This window comes from Macrotis lagotis, chromosome 1 (assembly GCF_037893015.1).
Source record: "Macrotis lagotis isolate mMagLag1 chromosome 1, bilby.v1.9.chrom.fasta, whole genome shotgun sequence".
NCBI lineage: Eukaryota > Metazoa > Chordata > Mammalia > Peramelemorphia > Peramelidae > Macrotis > Macrotis lagotis.
Window position 1 is genome coordinate 757,830,109 of NC_133658.1, and position 25,633 is coordinate 757,855,741.

General features: G+C 38.6%; 1 protein-coding gene across 1 annotated transcript in view; it reads left to right on the top strand.

Annotated features, from left to right (window-relative positions):
• The first annotated feature begins 3,208 nt into the window (after positions 1-3,208).
• Positions 3,209-25,633, top strand: part of HEPACAM (hepatic and glial cell adhesion molecule) — a 31,403-nt gene continuing 8,978 nt past the window's right edge. The window contains exon 1 of the mRNA XM_074216413.1: positions 3,209-5,528. Coding sequence (XP_074072514.1) covers positions 5,444-5,528 — 85 coding nt within the window. The 5' untranslated portion in view covers positions 3,209-5,443. The remainder of the gene's footprint in view (positions 5,529-25,633) is intronic.

The window sequence follows — 25,633 nt, forward strand, 5'->3', positions numbered from 1 at the left end:
GCTAGGCAATAATTAAGTATCTGAGTCTGGATTGGAACTCAGGTCCTCCTGACTCCAAGGCCAGCGCACTATCCACTGAGACACTTAGCTGCCTCCTCTGTTAGCTTAAAAAAAAAAAGACTTGATCGATTTCCTTGGGGTATTAATGTTTATTTTTCCAAGATCTCATGGACAACTCAGACTGGGGACCAGCAAGCCTTCATTGTTCCCAAAGTGATCTGACAGAGGGCAAAAATCTGATTGCTGCCCCCCCTCCCCACCAGGTCTGAGCTCTGCAACTTCCTGACTTAGGTTTGATTCTGAGCAGCAGTAGATTGTGGCTGCATTTCGCCACTCTTACCAGCTGGAAATATCTGCTGGTTCAGAATGACAGAATGTAGGCTCCCTCTGGGTCTGTGATTACTGTCCTGATTATTCTTTTTTGAGGCTTTAGACTGGGTTAGAAGAAGCTAGAACTAAGACTCTTTTCTGCTCCTAGCTTATGAGGCACACTGCTAATGTTTGCTCCTAAATGTACTGCTCTTTTCATATACTATCTAGGGCTTGCCCTAGAACAAAATACCTCCTTCGATGCAGGGCAGTTGCCTTGGTTCTGTGTCCTGGAGCTGGGAAGTGAGTGACAAAACTTCTGGTTGGCACCAGTTTCTGATATTGGTATGCAACTTCCTCTTGCCCTAGTATATAGCCTTTCCCTTATGCTAGAGTGCTCAGCAAGCAAAATATTTCTAAGCCAGTTTCTACCCAGGGTCTTCCAGATCTCTTTATCTCCTTAGGTTGACCTGGAATAGAAAAATTGCTCACTAAGATTTTTTTTAATTTATTTTTAAAATATTTATTTATTATATTTTTGTACAATGTTTTTTATACATTAATTAAAATATTCTTGTTTAAGAGTAAACAAAATACCCCCTCCCCCAAAAAATATAGACTCACTTGAGCGATAAAGGGGAGAGAAAAAAATTAAAATTAAAATAAAAAAAATAATAGTATCACCCGCGATAGAGTTGGTGGTGTTGGAAGACATACTGAAGCAAATTTGTTATTATTATTATTTTTTGGGGGGTGCAGGGCAAATGGGGCTGGGTGGCCTGCCTGGGGCTGCATAGCAGGTTGATCTTGGGTGTCTGAGGCTGGATTCAGACCCGGGTGCTTCTGGCTCAAGGGCCAGTGCTCTGTCCGCCACCCAGCCACCCCTATTATTATTACTATTTTATTTTATTTTAGGTCTTTTTATCCCTTTTTTTGGTTTATGCAGGGCAGTGGGGTTTGGGGTGGCTTGCATGTCACATGACTGGGTGATTGTTGGGTGTACGGGGCTGGATATGGACTTGGGTGCTCCTGGCTCCAGGGCTGGTGCTCCTGCCACTGGGCACCTGGCTATACCTACAATCATTGCTCACTGAGACTTTTAAAAAATTTATCATCAGGATTCAATCTGGCACATTTTGAAAATCTGATTGGAGGAGTTGGAGGGGGGAGGTTGAGGAGTAGAAAGAGAACTCATTGTACTGCTTCCTACTATTCTACCATGTTAGCACTGCCTTGTTTATAATTTATTTTTAAAAAATTTGGAATATTAAAAAGAGGCATCTTCATTTTTGGTAGGGATCTCGGAGCATTAAAGGAGCTCTGGAATTTACAATAGGTGATCCAGCCTATTTACCACATTTCATTCTGAGCCAGTTCACTATCCATTTGCAGTGTCTGCCCAAGGAATATATAATTACTCATGAGTTCTGTAGATTGTCCATATATTTGCATATTGTAGTTTGGACAATAACATATTTGTCCTCTTGACTTTTTATGCTCTCTTGAGTAATTATGGATCTCATTCAAGAGACTCTACAGTGTTCTGGAACTTGACAACAACCAACACTTGTTGGTGATGCTTGTAAGCATCACAAAGGACTTCACTATTGACCCTTTAGAACTTGCATTCTGTGTTGGATATTCTCTGTGAAGATAGAAAATCTTTAATGAACACAAATATCCCTGTCTCTCTGTGAGATATTAATGACAAAAGGGTCACAACAAGGTTGTTTCTATTTCTTTTTCTATTTTTTTTTTTGGTTTTTGCAAGGTAAATGGGGTTAAGTGGCTTGCCCAAGGCCACACAGCTAGGTAATTATTAAGCATCTGAGATCAATTTGAACTCAGGTACTCCTGACCCCAGGGCCAGTGTTGTATCCACTGTGCCAGCTAGCCACCCCAACAACGTTGTTTCTATTATATTTTTCAAAGAGTCTTGAATAATTTTAATGTGTGAACTGGAGGGACCTTGTTGGAAAAGAGTCTTTAAGGTTGCATTTTGCTCTACCAAATCAAATGTATCTGTATTTAACCAAAATAACCAACAAGCAATAAGCACAGTAGTATTTTGTATTTGCTACATATAGAATATATTTCCCTAATAATATCCTCACTGAGAATGCCCTTAATGCATCTGTACATTATTATAAAATTTTCATATAGTTTGGAAAATAGGCATATATTTAGGTAGTTGCTGACATTCTTTCATTTGCCTTTTAATATTAATAATAGAAAGGGTTTCCTTACTATGCTTTCCCCCATACCGCTGAAATCATTGGTACAGACCATTATAGTCTGAGATATTTTCTAAACCTTTAGTATCTTCCCTCCTTCAAATACCTAATGAATTAATCCCTCAATGCACTCACAATTGTGTCATCTCCAACATAAACCTCTCCTTTATGAACATTTAGACTAATCCAGTGACTTTTCTCATTTTCAATCTCTTTAGTGTCATTCCTACTCCTCTCTAAATTTGGGATTGTGATATTGGAATCCAAGTGAAGTAACTCCATTAAGATGGTAAAAGGAGTTTGTTACTCTAAAAAACCTTTGAAGATCTTTATCATTTTTCTTCAGTTTATTCTTCCATTTTAATTTTTAAATATTCTTCGGACTTTGTTTAGTTGATCCTGTAAAACTTTCTTTAAATTGATTTTACTCTCCATAATTTTATAGTTTTAAAAAGTGATACTACTTGCAATCCTTCCATGATCTTCCCATGATCCATAAAATTTTACAAATGGATGTTATATTCCAAACTCATTGTCTCCCATATCTTTGTATATGACAAGAGAAATATTTTATTTTAAAAGTAATCGTTTTAGGATCTTTTGGCCCCTGTGTTATGATAATTTATTTATTTTTAAAATCTCTATGAAATTATTGCAGTTGTAAACATGTCTTCTCTTTTGTGTATATCCCATTTTTCATCATTAATAACATTTAAATAGGTCAAGATGAAATTATTTCAATTGCACCCATATCTCTCTCTCATTTTTATTCCTCTATTTATGTACTAGTTTTGATGTTTATGGTTTTTTTCAAGGCAGTAGGGTTAAGTGACTTGCCCAAGGTCACACACAAGTGTCTGAGGCCAAACTGAACTCAGATCCTCCTGACTCCAGGGTCAGTGCTCCATCCACTGTACCACCTAGCTGCACCCTGCTGTTTACTCTTACCAGGTCAGTGAATGATTATGAATAGGCAATGTGCATAAATCTGAGGGACATTTTGTATTTTACTTTGTTTCATGGGTTGCTCTGGCCCAGGACTTAATCCCCAAGGCAAGCCTACTTTGATGAACTTCTGTGTATCAGCTAGGCTAGAACTCAATATTGTACTCAGCATGTCTTCAGCATGCCAGAAGCTGTACAGCTTTAATCTTGTGCTCCACACCATCTCCACACCAAAACAGACATTGTAGTAGAACTTGATGGAGATAATCTATGCTAAGGAAGTTTTAGCACAAAATGCAAAACTCCTGAAAACTAATTCATGTTTCATATGTTCAAGAGAAATGAAAATTAATTATATGATTCAAAATAAATCTCTTTGGATACTATTTCCAAAAGTCTAAAAAGTCCAAGCCACAAAGCTGAAGCAGCCCCAATGGAACCAACAACCCAGTTGCAAAACACATCTTGCGTGCAGTAAAAGGAGAGAAAAAGAAGATAGATCTGTCTTCATGTTCTGTGTACAGCAAAGATCATATTTTTGCATTGAATGTTGGATTCTGCATCAGAGATCACAACCTGTCCCTTATTTATGACCATTCACTACTATCCAGAAGCTCTGGTGTCTGGGAGATAGGGTGGTAATCCCCAGCATGTCCATCAGTGTACCAACCCTCTCCTGCCTTCAAGTTAGCATAACTAGAGATAAACTGCCTTATGGTTTACAAAAAATCATGTCTTTAATGCAATCACAACATTCAAAAAACACTTTCTTGGACTCTATTCTGTTCCCTGCCCCCACCCTCAGACAGCTAGAATGTAATAAGTAATCAGTAAGCTGCTCAGGTTAATTGCCATTATTAAAAAAACAATTAAAATAAAATGTAACTGCATCAATCTACAACTTTCAGTGAAGATGTGATTCCCTCTGACAAAAAGGTGTGAAACTCAGTGTTGGAGAGCCAGATGCCAGCTTCTCCTTGCTGGACTGGCTATTGGGTCTACCCATCCTAATTCAACCAGTAATGAGCTAGCTTTTGCCAGCAGAGGTTGAGTTCCCGACCTAGGACAGAACAGTCATAACCGAGAGAAGCTGACTTCTCCTGAGGGCATCCAGATTACTGAGCTTATTCTCGTTGCTGTTAATTATAGTAATTGTTGTAATCACTGCTTCTGAAACCACCACCAAGATACTAACCTTATTCTTGCTCTGACTTAATTTTTATAACAACATAAAGGTATTCTTTCTGAAGGCAAGAGGATATATAAAATGACTTTTGAGTGAAGAGATAATAGAGATAAACAAATAGGGAGAAAAAAGAAAGCTGTAAGAAGAACAGAATTGGATATTTGTCAATTTCTTTCCTTTGGAGTTGAAGGGAAGATTTCATTTCTTCAGTGGTTAGTTGCTTCCCCAGCTTCAGGCTGCCCAGGAACTCCACCCCCTTCCCTCTTCAGAGCCCATTGGAGGCACTTCCCTGGCACGGTCAGCCCCCCACCCCTTTAAAAACAGGGGAAGTGGAGTGGTGCCTGCCTAAGCCTGGGACACAGAGGCCAATTTCTTTGTGTACTCCCACCCAGTTCCCTGCTTTTAGTCTCAACTTCAAATCCCCACCTGGAAAATTAGCCCCTGGTCACCGTCTTCCTATTCAGCACAGGTGAGTCTGGAAGCACCTAGCATTTGTGCTTCTCATCTGCTTGGACCTGTCAAGTGGCTTTTCAGCAGCTCCTAATCCCGATTTTTGGAAAATGAGGATGTAGGGCTCAGAAAACCAGAAAATGTCAGGTCCCAATGAGAGAAAAGAGCAAGCTGAGCAACACACAGAGCTCTGTGTATTCAGAGGCAAGTTGGCAGGGTTGTACTGGAACAGAGAAACTCCAAGTGGTACAAAGAGACGTGCCCAGAGTGGAGAAATCATGCTAATTGTCTGCGCCAGAGCCCAGGAACTCAACCCAAAATGAAGAGAGAAAGGGGAGCCCTGTTCAGAGGCTCCAGCGCCCCACGCCTCACTCCTTTCGTCTGCCTCCTCTTGATCCAGACAGGTAGGAGATGGGGGTGGGGAGCAAAAGGGTTTGGAGAAGACACCAAGGGGCTTCTTTGGGGAGACCAAAAAAAGGGGGGGGTCTGAATGTCTTTGTTGTGGGAGGAGGGAAGCAAACTCAGCTGCCGTGGGAAGTATTGTGAATTCAGGCTTTTAGCTTTGAATACATTTCTTCATCCCCTTTACCCCCTCTTGTCCTCTCCCCACCAAAAAAACAAAGACTACATGGCCTGGAACTCCCACAACATTCAGTACATAAAGATGAGCTACATTGAACTGTTTCCTATAGCCTGGGTTGTTGGCATGGGTCCTTTTGGCATCCTTTTAAATGATGACATGCTGGTAGGGGTTTAAGGAGCCATCTGGGGAGTGGGGTGCTCTGCTTTGGTCTCCTCTGGATTTCTCTGGGGTTAAAAAGGCAAAAAGTAGAAAAAGCTTTGATGAAATGACAACAAGCCTCCCCTTTACTCCCTGCTGCTGATCAACATTGACAGGGTTTCAAACCACTACAGTCATCAGTCAAAATAACAATAAGTGTCTTTAGACACTTACTATATCCTAGGCACTGTGATAAGTCACACTAGACCTTTAAACCACGGAGACCTAACCTGTACTGCTCCTGATCATTTCTTAGAGAAATGTTGGTGGTGCCTCATAAATAATAGGAATGTGGGCCATTGTTAGCCTCTTAGCCTCCCACAGCTGTGGCAATGTCAACTTTCTTTGCTCAAATGAGTCTCACTATGTGTGACTTTCTCCTCATTCTTCCTTTGCAAGGTTGAAATATAGTCTGGGTAAGGGGAAGGAAGGGCCATCCACCTAATTTGTCTTCTTTTAGAAGGTTAGTGAGGTTGAATAAGGTTAGTAAGGGATATATTTTCTTTCCCATCTCTATTTCCTGCCTTTAAAAGAGGAATTCTTAACATGTTGTTTTGGGGGGTTTTTGGTTTCATGAATCTCCTTAACAGTCTAGTGAAACCAATGGATCACCTCAGAGTGTTTTAAAATTCCTAACATAAAATAAATAGGATTACAAAGGAAACCAATTATATTGAAATTGTGTTGTCTCAAAAAACAAACTGTTTCATGTAATGCCTTAGAGGAACAGAAACTAGGTATTGCTTTGGGATTTTGCCTCCTCATAAAAAGACTCAGGATTCATCAATGCCCTTCCTTTGCCAGGGACATTTGAGGCTCAGGGAAATGTCATCATTTGCAAAAAAAAATTAATTAGGCAGATCTGATGAGGCCATAAAATTAAGAAGCCAATCCTGGATTTTCAAGCTTGTCTTCCCATACTTTGGAGGTTGGAGTGCCTATACTTGTAGGTAGCCTAAATGACATGCAGATTGAGAAGGGACAGAAGAAGAGGGAACAAGAATTTATTAAGGGTCTACTCTGTACTAGACACTGCTAAGCACTTTGCAAATATTGACTGAGGAGCATGACCTTCCACAACTGGGGGTTGAAAGGCCTAGGTTATATGATACTTGGTTAATGGCTGTTACCATTCTCATTGGTATGATTGAGTAGAATTCATCCTAAGCATCCTAGTTCCCAGATCTGACTAAAGATGCGGTATTTTTGTCTCCTGAAAACAATTACTATATACCAAGCAATTTCAAGCATCTGGTTGCCATCTGGAATCATGTCTGCCGGCTAGAGTCCGGTATCTGAAGGAGAACTTGAAGATAGGGATGTCTTTTCTACTGAAATTTCTCTCTCATAGGTAACCAATAACTTTCTTCTTCAAAAAAATCTGAGGGATTTTTTCTGTTCTTTATTTTCCTTAGTCTTTTGGTGGCATTTGACACTAATGATCACTCTCTTCCTCTTAAAACTTTATTTTTGGGACTTCCATAACATAGTTTCCTGATCTTCTACCTTCCTTATTATCCATCTCCCTTTACCCTTTGGTGGCTACTCAGTTGTAGACATTTTGCCTTCTTTCTAAGAGAGCTCATCTACTATCACATTTTCAACAACTATCTCTATACTAATGACTTTAAAATGTTTTATTAATGCATTTTTACTTTTCACCACATTTGCTTCTGAGTAATCCCCCCATCATGCCCTCTTTTATAACAGAAAAAAGTTATAAACAAAACCATTTGGCACATTGACTGCGACTGACAGAGCATATAACATTCCTCATCAGTAATCCATCACTTCTCTACTAAGAGAAAGGTAATGTATTCTAACATCACTCTTCTGGAACCTTGTATTGATCATTGCTTTTGATCTGTGTTCTGTTGTCTTTTACTATTGTCTTCATTTATATTCTTATAGTCATCTTGTATATTGACTATTCTATTAGTTTTGCTTTCTTTATTCTCTGTCATTTCATAAAACTATCTCATAGTTTTCTGAATTCCTTAAATATATTGACCTTTATGGTGCAATATAACAATCTATATTCCTATACCATGATTTATTCAACCATTTCCAAATTTTGTGGCATCCACTTTGTTTTTGCTACTACAAAAAGTACTATAAAGAATATTAGCATATATTGCTAGTGACTTTAAAAATCTATTGCTAAACATGACTTCTTATCTGACATACTGTTCTATATTTCAAATTTCCTCCCAGGACACCTTCCTTTGAATATCCTACTATTACCTAACCTGAAGAAGGGTAAGGAAAGGAACTGATAGGATAGTCATGTGGAAGAATGATCAGGCTTATTTTGCATCATTCCAGAGCTAAAGTAGAAGAGTTGAAACTGAATAGGTGACAGCTGGAGAAAGCGAAAATTCTGTACAATATAAAGAAAAGCTTTCTAATAATTAGAAATGTCTAGGAATGGGAAAACTGCCTTGTGAGGTGAGTTCCCTTTCACTGTATGTGTTTGATAATCTCCTGTTAAAGATGTTGTGAAGAGAGTTGAACTAGGTAAATTCTAAAGGCTTTCACATCTAGAAAGATTCTATGATTCACCTCAAATTCACAATATTCAAAATCAAAATCATCTTCTCCTTACCTTGCACTGCTAACTATACTATCACCTAAGCCACCTAACCTAGAAATCTTGGCATCTTCTTTGAGTCCTTTCTCTTCTTCATTCATATATAATTTAGCAGCCACTAAATTCTTCCAATTCTTCTTTAAAACATTTCTTTGTTCTTTCTTCTTCATTCCCAGTGCCACCATTATAATCTACCTGATGTATGGAATATCACAGGAGACTCAAAACTCCTTTCCCTTCTCCAATCTATCCTGTAAATTTCTCTCAAACTTTAGGGGCATTTGTGTTTTGTTTTGGCTCCTTGCCACATAAGTTAAAATCAAGCCTAGTTTGGAGTAGCTCTGGTTGTGATATCTGAGTTAGCCACCAAGTGGCAATATACTTCAGTTTGCTCTGCTTAACACCCACCCACAGATTGCCAACCTTTCTGTTCAAGATCTAGGATATTCCCTCCGGTTTAGACAAAGTGCTCAAAACCTGTGCCCAGGACTGTTCTCCCCGCCTGAATTTAGGCAACTGCTTCCTATCCTTTTGGCAAAAGGACATCCAACCCTTTGTGCAAGTTACTGTGCTCCAAATCTAGGAGATGAAACATTGACATTCATAATAGTGATTGTTATAATTATCTTGACTCTATCTCCACACTTTGGGAGAGTTCATTCTTTCAGTTTCTCCTCTTTCTATACCATTGATTTAGATGCACAACCTGTATTCTTTGCAGTTTTCTTATACATAAATTAAAGTAGATAAGTTTTCTTAGATATATGGGGATAAACAAAGTTGTCTATATCTTCCTATTCTTTTTTCCTTCCTAGTATTCTGTGCAGAAAGGAGCCCAAGGATCCTAGAAAGTGGGGGAAGAAGAGGGCTTGTGTGCCAGCCCTTGGGGATAAAGGAATGTGGACAGAAACAAAGAAACTCTGGCTTACCAGTCCATTTGCCAGGCAGATTTTATAGAACTCATGGTTCTTAGCAAACTCGAGATGGCATGTCACTGGGGTCTGATGTCTTTTCCCATTGTGTTTTGGATCACCCTCTCAGCTGTTATTTCCACTTCTGCTTTTTTTAAAAAGCATTTTTCCCCAATTAACAAGCATTCATTCCCCCACTCCACTCCCCCACAGCATTGAGAAATAAAAGAAGAGAAGAAAACAAACTACTTTTGTTTCACCCTGCCTGGAAATAGCATGGAAATATCTCCTCTTTCCCCACCCAAATCTTACCCATCTTTGAAGACTCATCTTGAGTCTCACCCTTTCCATGAAGCTTTTTTTTTTTTGGGGGGGGGGAATTTTGCTAGGCAATGGGGTTAAGTGGCTTGCCCAAGGCCACACAGCTAGGTAATTATTAAGTGTGTGAGGCTGGATTTGAACTCAGGTACTCCTGACTCCAGGGCCAGTGCTCTATTCACTGCGCCACCTAGCTGCCCCTGAAGCTTTCTCCTATAACTGTAGTTAGCACTAATCTCTCCCAGTCCTGACTTCCCATAGCATTTCCTGTCACTTCCTGTCACTTCCTGTCACATTCCTATCACTAAATTATATTCTGCCTAGCATTGTTCTTTGATTGTTTCATATATGTAAGTTTTGTTTTCTCAACCAGACTATTGTTCTCTGAGGATGGATCTAATACTTCTAAATCTTTTCCCCCTCCCTCCAAAAAGTAATCAGCAAGTGCAAAGCCCATGGGCACTTGATATACTTAAGCAATTCAATTCAACACTCTTTTGTGCAGAACAGCTCAGTTGGGGCTAACATTTCAAAGGTGTAGATGAAAGGATGAGCAGTTTGGACATGTCATCTCCAGAAGTTAGTAAAGTACAAGGTGAGATCTGAAGAGAGAAGGACATTATCAGCTAGACAAGCAAGAAAGGCTTCCCCAAGTATTTGTCATTTAAGTTAGACTTTTAAAGGATTGTTAGGAATTAAAAAAAGAGAAGGAAAAAATAGAGAAAGAGGATCTTCTAAGGCACTGAGAACAATGTAAGCAAAGGCAGAGAAATGGGAAGATGTGGGGTTTGTAAGCTCTATTCCATATTGGCTAGTAAATAGTTTGTAGAAAAAGAGTAGAATAGATATGGCAAGAATGGAAGGGTATTGTTAGATTTTTGTAAGTCCTTGAATTCCAGTCAAAGGAATTTCAACTTTATTCCACTGGCAATATTGAGCCATTCAGGAATTAAAAGAAAAAGAATGACATGACCAGATCTGTCCATAAGGAACATAAGTCTGTTATCCGTAAGAAAGACAGTTTGGAGTGAAGGAGATTACAGATATAGGAAGATATGTGAGATGATAACCAGTGAATAATGGGAGTACATGGTTACATGTACAGTCATCTACAATCATATTTTTGATTTAGTTTGTGGCTTTTTTGAACTTTAATTTAGTCTCATATTTGACTGCTTAAATTTGTTTATTTATTATTTTTTTTATTTAAGGCAATAGGGTTAAGAGTGACTTGCCCAAGGTCAAACAGCTAGGCAATTATTAAGTGTCTGAGGCTGGATTTGAACTCAGGTCCTCCTGACTCCAGGACCGATGCTCTATCCATTGCACCACCTAGTTGCTCCTTAAACTTGTTTATGATAGACATAACAACAAATTTAACATAACAAATTGTGTTAAAATAAGATTTATTCTTTTTTTTTTTTTAGATTTTTGCAAGGCAAATGGGGTTAAGTGGCTTGCCCAAGGTCACACAGCTAGGTAATTATTAAGTGTCTGAGGTCGGATTTGAACCCAGGTACTCCTGACTCCAAGGCCGGTGCTTTATCCACTACGCCGCCTAGCCGCCCCATAAGATTTATTCTTAAGAAAAATAAGTTATTACAATAGTTCGTGTGGGTGAAGACCTAAGCTCTGATTATGGCAGGAGGAATAAAGAAAGGGAAGCAAATATAACAGGTATCATAGTGACAAAAAGAGACAGGATTTAGGAACTGATTGGATATGAGAGATCAAGGAGAGAGTCAAAAGTAACACTAGCTTCAAATATGGAAACCAGTATGAATGGTGATGCCAATGATTGAAATGATGTAGCCAGAAGGAATAAATTTGATTATACCTGTGAACAGTTGCGACTTTAGAAGACTGATGTTGAAGCCTATCTCTTGCTTCTTGTTAGATAAGTGGTAGATGATATTTATAGAAGGAATATCTTCATATCCTAGGTGCTTAGCATATTATTTAGCACATAATGGACTCTTAAAAATACTTAAAGAATTAAACTGATTTCTGTTGGAGGTAGGATCATCAAGAAATAGTAACAATGTAAAAAAACCTCTTCATTAATTTTTTAAAAAATAAGTAGGTTTTTGAGGAATGATAATAAGCTTGGTTTTGTTTATGTCAAATTTGAAGTGGAATGTATAGGTACAAATGTCCTTGGGAAGTTAAATATATGGATATGAAACTTGGCTTCCAGACTGGATCTCAAAGATTTGGATAAAAAATAAGGAGCCATCTAGAGTTGATAGTTGAATTAATTACTAATAAGGTATCAAGGAAGAGAACCAATAATAGAACCTTGGGAAATAACTTTAAGGGACTAGGAAGAGGATGATGACCTAGTAAAGGTAGCTAGGTAGTACAATATAGAGAGCCTGGAGTCATTAAAGATGAGTTCAAATGTGGCCTTAACACTTACTAGCTGGATGACCCTAGACAAATCATTTAGCATCTATTTGCTTCAATTTCCTCATCTAGAAATTGGGGATAATAACCTCCCAGGGTCATTGGGAGGATCAAATGAAATGAAGTGCTTTGCTTAGAAAATACTATATAAATGTTAGCTATTGTTAATAGTATAAAAACATGAAATAAAGTAGGAAAGGAAGCAAGAGAGTGTGATATCTCAGACACTAAGGGAGAAGGAAAAAATCAAAAAGGAAGTGGTGATCAACTGTGTCAAATGCTTCAGAAAGCTCAAGAAAAAGAAAATTGGGGAATATCTATTGTTTGGCAATTAGGAAGGCAGTATAAAAGTTTTTGAGTTCAGGGATGGAAGCTAGATTACAAAGGACTGAGGAAAGAATGAGTAATAAATAATGGAATCACTAGGTAATTTTTGAAAGAAGTTTAGACATGAAGAGGAGAGGGATAGGATAGATGGGGTAGAAGGATTAACCGTCTTTAACTTTTTTGACATTTGGGGAGACATGAGCTATCTTTGAAGTAGATGGGTGAGAACCAGCAGAGGAGAGATTAAAGATGCATAAAAGAGAGCGATCATAGTTGGAATAAGGTCATGTAGGAGGACATAGGATCTTAGCTGAAGAAAGAGTCTAGTCCAACTTTCTCTTTTTCTAAATGATAAAACTGAAACCCAGAAAAGGTAAAGGATTTACCTATAGTCACATAGGTAACAGAAGGAATTTGAGTGCAGGACCTCTGACTCTATATCTAGTTCTTTTCATTTTGCTACATGAAAGTGCATGGGATCAAGAGCCGACCTTAGCAAAGAAAGGTATTGGCTTAAACAAAAAGTAAAGATGCCTTTTTCTATAATGCTTAAGGAAAGGAGAAGAGAGTAAATAAAATTCCACAGTGGAATGGAGGATTGCGTGTATATTGGTCTTTGAAAACTAGGTATTTGCTGAAGGGGAATGTTGATGAATCTGGAAGCTTCAGAAGAAAGAAAAAGTTTGAAGTTTTTCTTGTGTAAAGTGAAATCAATGGCGTATAACTATGTTCCATACATCTCAATGCCCCAGTCTTTGGTTTCATCAATATAGAGAAAAACTGGTGTGGAAACTTTCTCTACTACATTCACTTAATTAACCAGCTAATTTGTAATCTTGAAGAACTGTTTGGGCACTTAAGAGTTAACATATTTCAGAGACAGGATGTGATTAAAATATTTGTCAGTTATGTGGTCATGGTATGACTGAGGTGGTGAGTGTAGAGGAGAGGATCCAAGAATTGAGGAGGCTCAGGAATTATATACTTAGGCTATTAAGATTCATCATCATGACTATTGAAGGGGATGATGGCAAGTGATGGATGGAAGACAAATCTGTTAGATAGATGCTAAAGTCATTGAGGAAATTGGAAGATCTGGGGATCAGCAAGGATAACAAATAGATAACCTGGGTTGTAATGAATAAATGTTAGTTATTTTTAAAGATCTCCAGGAAAGGAGATTACACAGCATCTTTAATCATTTCATTCATTATCACTAGTTATTTTGGGTCACTGAGACTGTGAATGACCATTCTCAGAAAATCAATTAAAAATAAAACGAAAAGATCAATTAAGGTATATTGCTGTTTTTACTACTGCTATTTCTACGACCACCTCAGCTATGGTCCTTCAATACCTCATCTAGGTAGGGATTCCATGAAGCTTCATCTTTAGGGCACAAGCTCTAGAAAGTTCTAAACTAGAAAAACTTTAAGCATGGACTCAGTCACAGTTATTTGTCATTTTGGGGACTTAGGCTCGCAAACAATATTCAGTGACTACAGCAGCTCACTATGGCCATCTACCGATATAGCCAGGGTTTGCAACCACCACGGATGGACAGATTGTCCATAGAGACTCGATGTCATGAAGTACTGAAGTAATTATAGTTACCAGTTATTAAAACATAAACATTTTTGTACCTATTTACAAAGACTGTTTACATACTACCTGCATTTCTGGTCTTCAGACTCCAAGGAAGACATAATGGTATAGGAAAAGTTTGAGTAGGGAAATTAAACTAATTAAAGAGATAATTTTGTCTTTAAGAAGAAAAATGAAATAAAATTAGGACTTCCATCTCAGAAAGATGAAAAAAGATGTATAGAAATCCTTAAAACCAAAAGTAAACGAATAGAGTGGACATGGACCAAATATCCAAATACTGGCATTTGAGATTACCACTTGAAGTCTCAAAGAGGCATTTTTGGGACAAATGAAAATAAATGGTAATTATATAATACACAATAAACTTCACCCCAGGAGGTGATAGAGACTAAAATATAAATATGTTCAAGAAAGAGTTATATAAACATATACATGGAAAGAAATATTTGTTTTTACAAAGCACTTACTATGAAACGGGCATTTTATAAAAATCATTTCATTTGATCCTCACTATAACCCTGTGAGAAAGATATTATTATTATCCTCATTTTGTAGTGAAGAAAATTGAGGCAAACCAGTTAATTGACTTGCTCAAGGTTACACAACTGGTTTGTGTATGGGACTTGATTTGAACTCAGATTTCCCTGATTCTAAGTCTAGTGCTCTATCTACTGTACCACCTGGATATTTAGATACACATGAAAGAATTTTTTAAAAACTCAGTAATAGTATATAGAAAAATTTTAATCTATCCTTAATTTTTCTTTAAGTTGATAATCCATCCAGTCCAGGGGTTGTTCACCTTTTTTGTGTCAAGAACCCCTTTAGCAGTTTGGTAAAACCTATGGACCTTCTCAAATATTGGTTATAAACATAAAATGAAATAAACAGTACATCAAAAGAAGTCAGTTATGTTAAAATGCAGTTATTTATACATATACAATGATATAATTTGTATATGCATGTAAATATGTGTGTATATGTATGTATATATGGGTCTGTGTGTATGTGTGTATCAAATTCATGGATTCCAGATTAAGAATCCCTAATTTAGGCTAATGTCCTAATAGGTACATCCCATTTTTTTAATATCACTGTCAGCTATGCTAAGCTAGGTGAACTTTGGCTGTAATAATTATGTCCGAATGCTTTCTGTTGATATTGAAGCTTATTTCTTCTTATTCAGTCACAAGTGGAGTCTTATTTAGTAATAGTTCAGAGATCTGAGGTTAATAATTTAGATAATCTTTAAGCTAAATGATTCTAACTTTTTTTTTATTTCTGTGCCTAGTAACTTCCCCAACTTTAGATTCTACTTCTGGTTGCTCTCCCAGTACTCTATGATCCTCAGAAGATGGGGACCCCTGAACTTATTATGTATTCCAGCTTCAGTCTTCCTAAGACTCTTTTGGGCAGGGTTTTAGAAATAAGTGTTAGTTCAGGAAGATACTAGCTATCATCTAGTAAGGATGGCTCCCAGATGATGAAAACATCTCTGAGCATATGTACACAATCCCCCAATATACTCACATGTGAACTAACACAGTATAGTTCTCTTTTCCCTTCTTTTTTTTTTAGTTTTTTTGCAAGGAAAACGGAGTTAAGTGGCTTGCCCAAGGCCACACAGCTAGGTAATAAGTGTCTGAGACTGGATTTGAACCCAGGTACTCCTGACTCCAGGGTCAGTGCTTTATCCACTATGCCACCTAGCCACCCCCTATAGTTCTCTTTTCCCACAATATTTTTTATACTATTAAAATCAACATCAAGGGAATTGCCTTGAAATGGGAAAATAAAAAATTTTTTAAATAAGAACTTGGGTAAGAGTTGGATATTTGAGGGGTAAGGATAAGCCTCACTTATTTTGTTTTAGGATAGGGGAGTTACTGCTTAGTATACCTCTTTTGGTCAGAAACTGTGTTTGATTTATTTTCCTTTATACTAGGTAAAAGTGGTCATTCTTTGTCTTTTTGCCTCATCTTTTTCATACCTAGGCTTAATCACTGAATGAGTTTGCCCCAGTCATACTGAGACCTGTAAAAGACCTTAGCTCAAAAAGGCCAAGATCTCCCAATATATCCAGGGCCATCTATACTCATCCTGATCCATAACTGACCACTGGACCCAGATGACTCTGGAAGAGAAAGTGAGACTGGTGATTTAGCACAGCATCCACTCAATCAAATCCAATTCGTGTGCTTGTCATGGCATCACCTCCCTGATATTATGGTCTTCTTCTTAGAATGAAGGACAAACATCAACAACCTATTTTAAGTATTTCACAAATAGAGATATGGGAAGGGTAACAACTAGGGAGAAGTTCATCAGAAAATGATTTGAGATTTTTAGTGAACCACAAACAATACAGATTAACATTATCACAAGCTAATCGAGTCTAAGGTTGCATCAATAAAAATCTCATATACACAAGGGAAGCAATCGTCATACTACCTGCTTCTTCACTAAGTCTGCTTTGAATGACCAAAATGATTAAAAAATATGTCTTATCCATGGAAGGAAATGGGAAACAAGTATAAATCAGTCAATAAACAGCATAAACTGCTTACTATGCATTAGGCTTTGCCATAACCACTGGAAAAACAAAGATGAGAGTCCCTGTCCTAGAGGAGCTCACAATCTAATGGGGGGGGGGGGGAATAACATGTAAACAAGCATGGTACAAACAAGTGTTTACGGGATAATTATACTTAAGTGTTTACAGGATAATTAGACTTGATCAACAGAAGGAAAGTTACAGATTGAAGAGGGATTGGGAAAGGCTTTCTGGGTTTTAGTTGGAACTTGAAGGAAGCCAGGGAAGTCAGCTGGTGGAGATGAAGAGGAAGAACATTCCAGATATGGGGGACAGCCAGAGAAGATGCTCAGATCCAAAGGTTGGAATGTCTTGTTCAAGGAAAGTAAGGAGGTCAAGTGTCATTGGATCATAGGTTTGGTATATGTGCTTCCGAAGCAAGCACTGGATCATAGGTTTGGGAGGGATAGGTTATGAAGGACTTTAAATACAGGCAGATGTATGACCTTTCTTTACCAATGGTCCTTCAATGTTTTTCTCTGTAGAATAAAAGGTTGAATTAGAGAGGATGGCTAAGATCTTTTCCAGCTCTCCATTTTCTGATGCTCTGCTTTCCAGGGATATCTCATTTTAAACATGCCAATCTACTTAGAGAAGTAGGAAGGCTGATTTTGCCAATTCAGAGAGGAAGCAGTTGAAAGAGTTTTGGATTTGAAAAACAAAAAAATGAAGCAAACTGTGTGCTCAGTGATTGGCAAATGAGATGGCAGTGAGATGGCAGAGTGGAGAGAGCATAGGACTTTAAGTCAGGAAGACTTGAATTTGACTCCCTCCTCAGATGGTTCTGAAGTATATATCCCCTGGTAAGCCTCTTAACTTCGTCTTCAGCTCCTCATCAGTAAAATGAGGATAATACTATCACCTTCATAACAGGGTTTTTGTGAGGATTAAATCAGATAATATATGTAAAGCATTTCGCAATCCTTGAAGTTATACAGAAACTTTAGATGTTAATTATTATTATTGAATGACTGAAAAAATTGTAAAGAATTATCATAATGAAATATTAAGGTGCCAGAAGAAATAAGGAATTATAAAAATTCAAATAAATATGGGAAATTTGTGTGAAATGACTCAGTGAATGATATATACAAGCATAGCAATCATGTAAATAAAGGCATTTTTAATGGAAAAACTCTAATTTAAAAAATTGAATAGAATTTGTATTAACATAAAACGTGCAGTCAATCATTTAAATATTTATTAAGTGCCTTCTACAGGTGGCTTCAGAATTGGTTGGTTGGCTCTTGTCCTTCATTATTGAAAAAGACCAAAACGATATCACTATGTTTGAGACAAATTACAGTGTGTGTCCAACTGTGACTGATCAAACCAATACAAGCTCAGAATGCTCCACCCACAACTTGGGCACAAATAGTCCATGTGAACACTTGGGTGTTTATTCTAAATTTATGTATCCCATGTTTTCTTTGAGCTGCTTCCATTCTGCTTTCATCATAGGGCGCAGCACCCTTGCTGACGAAGGCACACTATGCTGGGCGGTCCTGTGCTAGAGTCTTCCATGCTGAATGATCAGTTCTAAAGTTCTTCAATGAGACTTTCAGGGTGTCTTGGTACTGCTTCTTCTGACCCCTTTGTGAGTGCTTGCCCTGAGTGAATTCTCTATAGAATAGTCTTTTTGGCAAAGGTATGATTGGCATTCTAACAATGTGGCCAGCCAATTGTAGTTGTTCTCTCTGTAATAATGCTTGAATGATTGGCAATGTAGTTCAAGAAAGAACTTCAGTGTCTGGCTCCCTAAGAAGCTGTAGCAAGTACAGGAAATGTCTTGGGAGTTTTACTGGTGTAGCCCTGCTAAAACCATCTCAGCAAACTAAACCACCCTTGAGGATGATCCCTTGGTGAGTTAGGGGATATCTACCCCAAGCAGGTGAAACCAAGCAGAAGGAACAAATGAGAACAATTTCTTTCAACAGCCATGAAGGCTGCTGAAGCAGCTGCTATGGCTTACAAATGATCAGACATTGAAGATGCCAAGGTCATCCACTGTTATCTTCTTTTGCTCTGGAAGAAAGAGTGAGGATGATTTCTTTGTGCAATTCTGCTTCATTTAAGTCAAATTCATTTGATTTAAAACAAATTCATCAAATCAAGTTAAGACATCACCCACCATACCATGATGTTATTGGTCCTCTTTGAAAATGAAGGCATTGTTACAAAGAGAATGCAAAAGCAAAGATAAATTATAATGTGCCTCCAAGGAACTTATGGACACCCATCCTTCATTTTACTGAAACAAAAGCTATTGACCTGTAAAAGTGTATATAGAAGGAAGGAAGAAAGGAGAAAAGAAAGGAAGGATGCTGAATCTCAACTAAGGAAAGAGCTGAGTTCAAACTCAATTCTAAAAGTTCTCTAAATGGTGCAGGGGATGGAGTACTGGACCTTGGAGTCAGAAAGATCTGAGTTCAAATCCAGTCTCTGGACAAGGCACTTCACTTCAATTTTTTTTTTTTTTAGATTTTTCAAGGCAGTGGGGTTAAGTGGCTTGCCTAAGGCCACACAGCTAGGTAATTATTAAGTGTCTGAGACTGGATTTGAACCCAGGTACTCCTGACTCCAAGGCCGGTTCTCTATTCACTGCGCCACCTAGCCGCCCCCCACTTCAATTTTTTTTTGCAATTAATGGTAGTTTTTAAATTACATGTAAAGATAGTTTTCAACATAAATTTTTATAAGATTTTGAGTTCTATGTTTTTAGCCCTTCCTCTCTTTCCTTCCTCTTCCCCAAAACAGCAAGAAATTTGATATAAGATTTACATGAAAAATCTTGTTAAACATTTTTCTATATTTCTATATTAATGAAGAATTAGAACAAAAGGGAAAAATCATGAGAAAGAAAAAACAAAAAAACCAAAAAAGTGAAAATAATCTGCTTTGATCTGCATTCAGACTCCATAGTTCTTTTTCTGGATATGGATATTTTCTATCTTTTGGAATTGTCTTAGACCATTGCATTACTGAGAAGAGCTAAGTCTATCCTACTTGATCATTACACAGTGTTGTTTGTTGACTTCAACTCTATTAATTTTAGTCCCCTCCTCTGTGGAATGAGCATAATAAAAGCATATATCTCCTGGGCTATTGTGAGGATCATATGAGGTAATTGTTGTAAAATATTGTAAAGTACCTGGCACTTGGTAAGCTCTAATGAAATATTAGGTATTATTATTATTGTGTGTATGTGACCTTGGTTAAGTTTCTTAATCTTCCTGAGTCTAAGTCTCTTCACTTGTAGAACAATATTTTGACAACTTACCTCACAGGATTATTGTGAGGCTATTTAATGTGACTATGCTGTATTGTTATTTTTAAATCAATGGGAGGCCTATCACAGTTATTGCTAAGCAAGGAGTAGTACTACTAATATAGTTACAGAATCTCCAAGTTGGGAGGGCCTTTAGGAGATGTCTAGTGCAGGAATTCCACCTACAATTTGGCATCATCCCTCTTACACAGTAGCCTGTTCTATATAGCTCATTTGAATTTCTATTTGAATTGGTATATTAATTGCTTTCTCCTCCCCCTAAGTTTTAAATTTAGTTCCAGGGAAGTCATAACAAGTGAAAGGAAATAGAAAGATATGCTGTATTACAGTCTCCAAACCTGCATATGAGGTAGAGTAGTGAGGGAGGAAAAATGGGGAAGAGGGAAGGAAACAAATGTGGAGCTTCTAAGCCAAGATGGTGGAAAGGAAGGGGATCAGGGTCAATGGAGTTGTGCCTTTAAAGTTTATAATGTTCTCTTTGTTCACTGTCCCCTAAGTCTAGCTGACAGCTTCACTCTTTGACTATCTGTAGGTGGAATTCCTAAATTCCATTTAGACATTCAGGGTGTGCCCTAGAGAACTATGTGGTGTGATGAATAGAGTGCCAGCCTTGGATTCAGGAGGACCTTCTGAGTTCAAACTTGACTCTTCCTAGATATGTGACCTTAGTCAAATCACTTAACCCTGCTTGCCTCTTATTCAGGACCAGCTTCAGTCGTCCTGATTCATATCTGCCACTGAACCCAGATGGCTCTGGGGGAGAAAGTGAGGCTGGTGACTTAATCCAGCACCCCCTCACTCAAATTCAGTTCACATGCTTGTCACAGCATCACCTCCCCAGATGTCCTGGTCTCCTTCAAGAATCAAGGACAAACATCATCATCAGAGAACTACAGGGATAGGAGGACTTGACTTTAGGCCTTTTATGCACCAAAGTAGTTTCTGAAGAACTAGAGAAGGTCAAATGTTTCAAATTTCAAAAAAGTGAAGAGAACAGACTAGTGTGTTCAAACAATAAACCACTGAGCTTGACTTTGATTCCTAGGGAAATTATAGAAGTTACTTTGAAGAGATGGTTGGTAAACATTTAGAAATGGAAGAGGTAATTACAAAGACCCTATAATGCTTCATCAAGAATAGATCATATGGGGGGGGCAGAGCCAAGATGGCGACAAGAAGGGATCGAGTCTTAGGAGCTCTCTGATAAAACTCATAAGCTAAGGACTCTAACTAAATTTTCAAGAGACAGAACCCACAAAGGGACCCAGTGAGGCAATTCTCCTACTCAAGGTAACCTGGAAAAGAGCAGAAAGGGTCTGCTTCCCCGGGGTTGGAGGGGTGGCCCGCTGGAGGGGTGGCCCGCCAGAGCGAAAGAACTTCAGCCCCAGGGCACTGGGAGCCGCGGCTCACAGCAGCAGGGAAGTCTCCTGAGCTGCACCCCGGGGAGCAACGGGCACAAAGTGGGGGAACAGCAGGGGACCTCTGCCAGAGTGAGCAGGTAGAGCCCAGCCCTCAGGGCACACAGCCAGCAGCTTGGTCTTTTGGCAGCCCAGACCCGGAAACAGAAGCAGGCAGAGCCAGTAAGCAGGAGCCCCCAGGGCATGAGCCCATTGAGCTGAGGGAGAGGAGTGAAGAAAGACTGCTGAGCTCTGTCCTCTGCCCCTGGAACAGGACTCTGGGGCTCTTACCACATTCAGATCCTGATCCCAGTCTAGGCTCCTCCATAGAACAACAGGGCCCTCCCACCTCGGCCCCGTGGCAGAGGGGGGCGCTTATGGTCATTCACAGACAAGGAGGGAGGACAGAGCCTCACACACTGAGACCCTTGTGGGAGTGTCCCAAAAGCTCAAGAAGCACCCCAAAACCAGGCCCAGGCTGGGAAAATGAGCAAGCAGAGAAATAAGAGGAAGACTATTGAGAAATATTTTGCAAATGAGCCCAAGAAGGATCAAAATACTCAGTCTGAAGATGAGGAAGCACAAGCTCCTGCATCTAAAGACTCCAAGAAAAACAGAAATTGGGCTCAGGCTATGACAGAGCTCAAAAAAAAGACTGAAAATCAAATGAGGGAGTTGGAAGAAAAACTGGGAAAAGAAAGGAGAGAGATGCAGGAAAAACATGAAAATGAAGTCAGCAGCTTAGTCAAGGAAATCCAAAAAAATGCTGAAGAAAATAGCATGCCAAAAACCAGCTTAGGTCAAATGGATAAAACAGTAGTTCAAAAAGTTATTGAGGAGAAGAATGCTTTAAAAAGCAAAATTGGCCAGATGGAAAAAGATAAGAAAACTCTCTGAGGAGAATAAATCCTTCAGACAAAGAATAGAATTCAGGGAGATTGATGAATTTACCAGAAATCAGGAAGCAATACTTCAAAACCAAAAAAATGAAAAATTAGAAGAAAATGTGAAATAGCTCATTGAAAAAACAACTGATATGGAAAAAAGACTTAGGAAAGATAATTTAAAAATTATTGGAATACTTGAAAGTCATGATCAGGAAAAGAGCCTTGACATCATTTTCAAAGAATTACTACAGGAAAATTGCCCTGATATTCTAGAAGAAGAGGGCAAAATAGAAATGGAGAGAATCCACCAATCCCCCCCGAGAAAGAGATCCCAAAAAACCAACCTGTAGGAATATTATAGCCAAGTTCCAGAACTCCTAAGTCAAAGAGAAAATATTACAAGCAGCCAGAAAGACACAGTTCAAATATCGTGGAGCTGCAGTCAGGATCACACAGGACTTAGCAGCAACTACATTGGAAGCTCGTAGGGCTTGGAATACAATATACCAGAAGGCAAAAGAGCTTAGAATGCAGCCAAGAATGAACTACCCAGCAAGGCTGAATGTCCTCTTCCAGGGAAAAAGATGGACTTTCAATGAACCAGGGGAATTTCAAATGTTCCTTTTGGAATGGCCAGAGCTGAACAGAAGGTTTGATCTTCAGATACAGGACTCAGGTGAAGCATGGAGATTGGAGGAGAGGGGGGAAATATGAGGGACTTAATCAGGCTGAACTGCATGTATAGAAAAATGATACTGATGATATTCATATGAACCTTCTCAGTTAATAGAGCAGGTAGAGGGAGCTTTTATAGTTGAAGCACAGGAGAAAGCTGAATTCAAAGATAAAATATGGTATAAAAATGGAGTCAATAGGAAAAAAAAAGGGAAATGGAATGGGAGAAAGAAAAAGGAGAGGGGAAATAGTCCAAGATATTTCACATAATAAGATTTTTTTTTTTATTACAATGAGCTATTGCAATGATATGGAAGGGGGGAGGCAAGTGGGAATGAGGGAACCTTTGCTCTCATCAGAGATGGCTAGGAGAGGAAACAGCAAATATACTCAATGGGGTATAGACATCTGTAGTAAGAAGGAGGGGGGAGAAGGGGGAAGGGGTGGGGATGTGAATAAAGGAGGAGAGGATGGACCATGGTGGGAGAGTGGTCAGATATAACACATTTTCTTTTTTACTTCTTGCAAGGGGCTGGGATTGGAAGGCCTGCCCAGGACCATAGGGCCAGGTGGATTCTGGGCCTAAGGGGTGGTATGGGGGCTCAGGGCTTCTTGGCACCAGGACCAGGGATCTGTCTGCTGCACCACTCAGCGACACTACAGCAGAGTCAGAGTGAAAGGAGAGAGAAAATATAGTACATGGTAGCAGAGAAATAAGAAAGGAGGGAGTTGCGATCAGCAATGGCAATGCTGGAAAAATATGGAAGTAACTTTTGTGATGGACTTACCATAAAGAATGTGATCCACCCATGACAGAGTTGTTGGTGTTGGAACAAAGACTGAAGCACATTTTTTGTTATTATTATTTGGGGGAGGGTGCAGGGCAAGTGGGGCTGGGTGGCCTGCCTGGGGCCACATAGCAGAGTGATTTTTGGGTGTCTGGGGCCAGATTTAGACCCAGGTGCTCCTGGCTCAAGGGCCAATGCTCTGTCTGCCACCCAGCCACCCCTACTATTATTACTATTTTATTTTATTTGGGGTCTTTTTTTTTTCTTCTTTTTGGTTTTTGCAGGGCAGTGGGGATCGGGTGGCTTACATGTCACATAGCTGGGTGATTGTTGGGTTTACGAGGCTGGATATGGACTCCGGTGTTCGTGGCTCCAGGGCTGGTGCTTCATCCATTGCGCCACCTGGCCATACCTACAATTATTACTATTATTTTTTTTATTTTAATTTTTTTCTCTCCCCTTTACTTTTTTCGCCCAAGCAAGTCTATCTATATTCATGGGTGGAGGGGTATTTTGTTTACTTGTAAACAAGAATATTTTATTAATGTAAAAAAATATTTGTACAAAATGAGAATAAAAATAAATTTAAAAAAGAATAGATCATATCAGACTAATCTCATTTCTTTTTTTATTTGATAGGATTAATAGACTAATAGATGAAGAGAATTCTATGGATACTGTTTACCTAGATTTTGGAAAAAAAGTTTTTGACATAGTATCTCATATTCTTGTGGAAAAGATGAAGAGATCTGTATTAGATTATAATAGAATTGGCTAGATTTAGAAGTGATGGAAGAGCCAAACTCCCAAGAATGGCATTAATGGTTCCATTTATACATTGCAGGAGCTCCTCAATGGAGTATTCCAGAGATCTATCCTTGGCCCTGTACTCAGTGACTTGAATAAAATAATAGATGGTGAGCTCATCTTATTTGCAGATGTCACAAAACTGGAAATGACAGCTAACACACTAGAGTTGGGATGGGCAAACAACAGCCTGCAGGCCACGTCCAGCTCACCAGCTAAGAATTATTTTAAAACTTTTAAATACATTAAACCTTCGTTTTAAGCTGTAAAAAGCATTCTCAGCTCCCAGGACATAAACAGACACTAGCTAGATTTGCCCACAAGTTGTAGTATACTAAGATGAAGTTTAATAGGTATAAATATAAATATTTTTTGTTCAGAAAATCAACTTCAGAAGTATAATATGGGAAAGACACAGTGTATAGTAGTTGTTCTGAAAAAAAATTATTAACTACAAGATCAATTCAACAGTATGATATGACAGCCAAAAAAAACCCATTTTGATCTTGGGCTACATTAAGAGAGGCACAGCTTCCAGGAATAGGGAATTTATAATATTATTGTATCCTGTCTGCATCAGATATCATCTGGAGTTTTGAATTCAGTTACAAGCATTTACAGTTTAAGAAGGACATCAATATTGTTCAGAATATAAGCAGAATGGTGAAGGCCCTTGAATCCATGTTAAATGAAGATCAGTTTAAAGAACTGAATGTGATTAGCCTCTAAAAAAAGACTTTGGTGAGATTTGCTTTCTGCAAGTGTTTGAAGTGACGCTATGTAAAAGAGAAATTGATCTGTTGTTCTGTTTGGTAGCAGAGGGAGGAGGTGTTTTGGGTTTTTTTTAGATTTTTGCAAGGCAACGGGGTTAAGCGGCTTGCTCAAGGCCACACAGCTAGGTAATTATTAAATGTCTGAGGTCAGATTTGAACTCAGGTACTCCTGACTCCAGGGCAAGTGCTCTATTCAACTGCACCACCTAGCTGCCCCTGAGAGAGAAGTTTTAAAGGCAAATTTAAGCTTGATGTCATGATGTCAATGGGGAAAAAAACAAAAAACCCTAAAAACTAGAGCTGTTCAAAAGTGGACAGGATTCTACTGAAAAATGGTGGGACCTTCCTGCTCCTTAGAG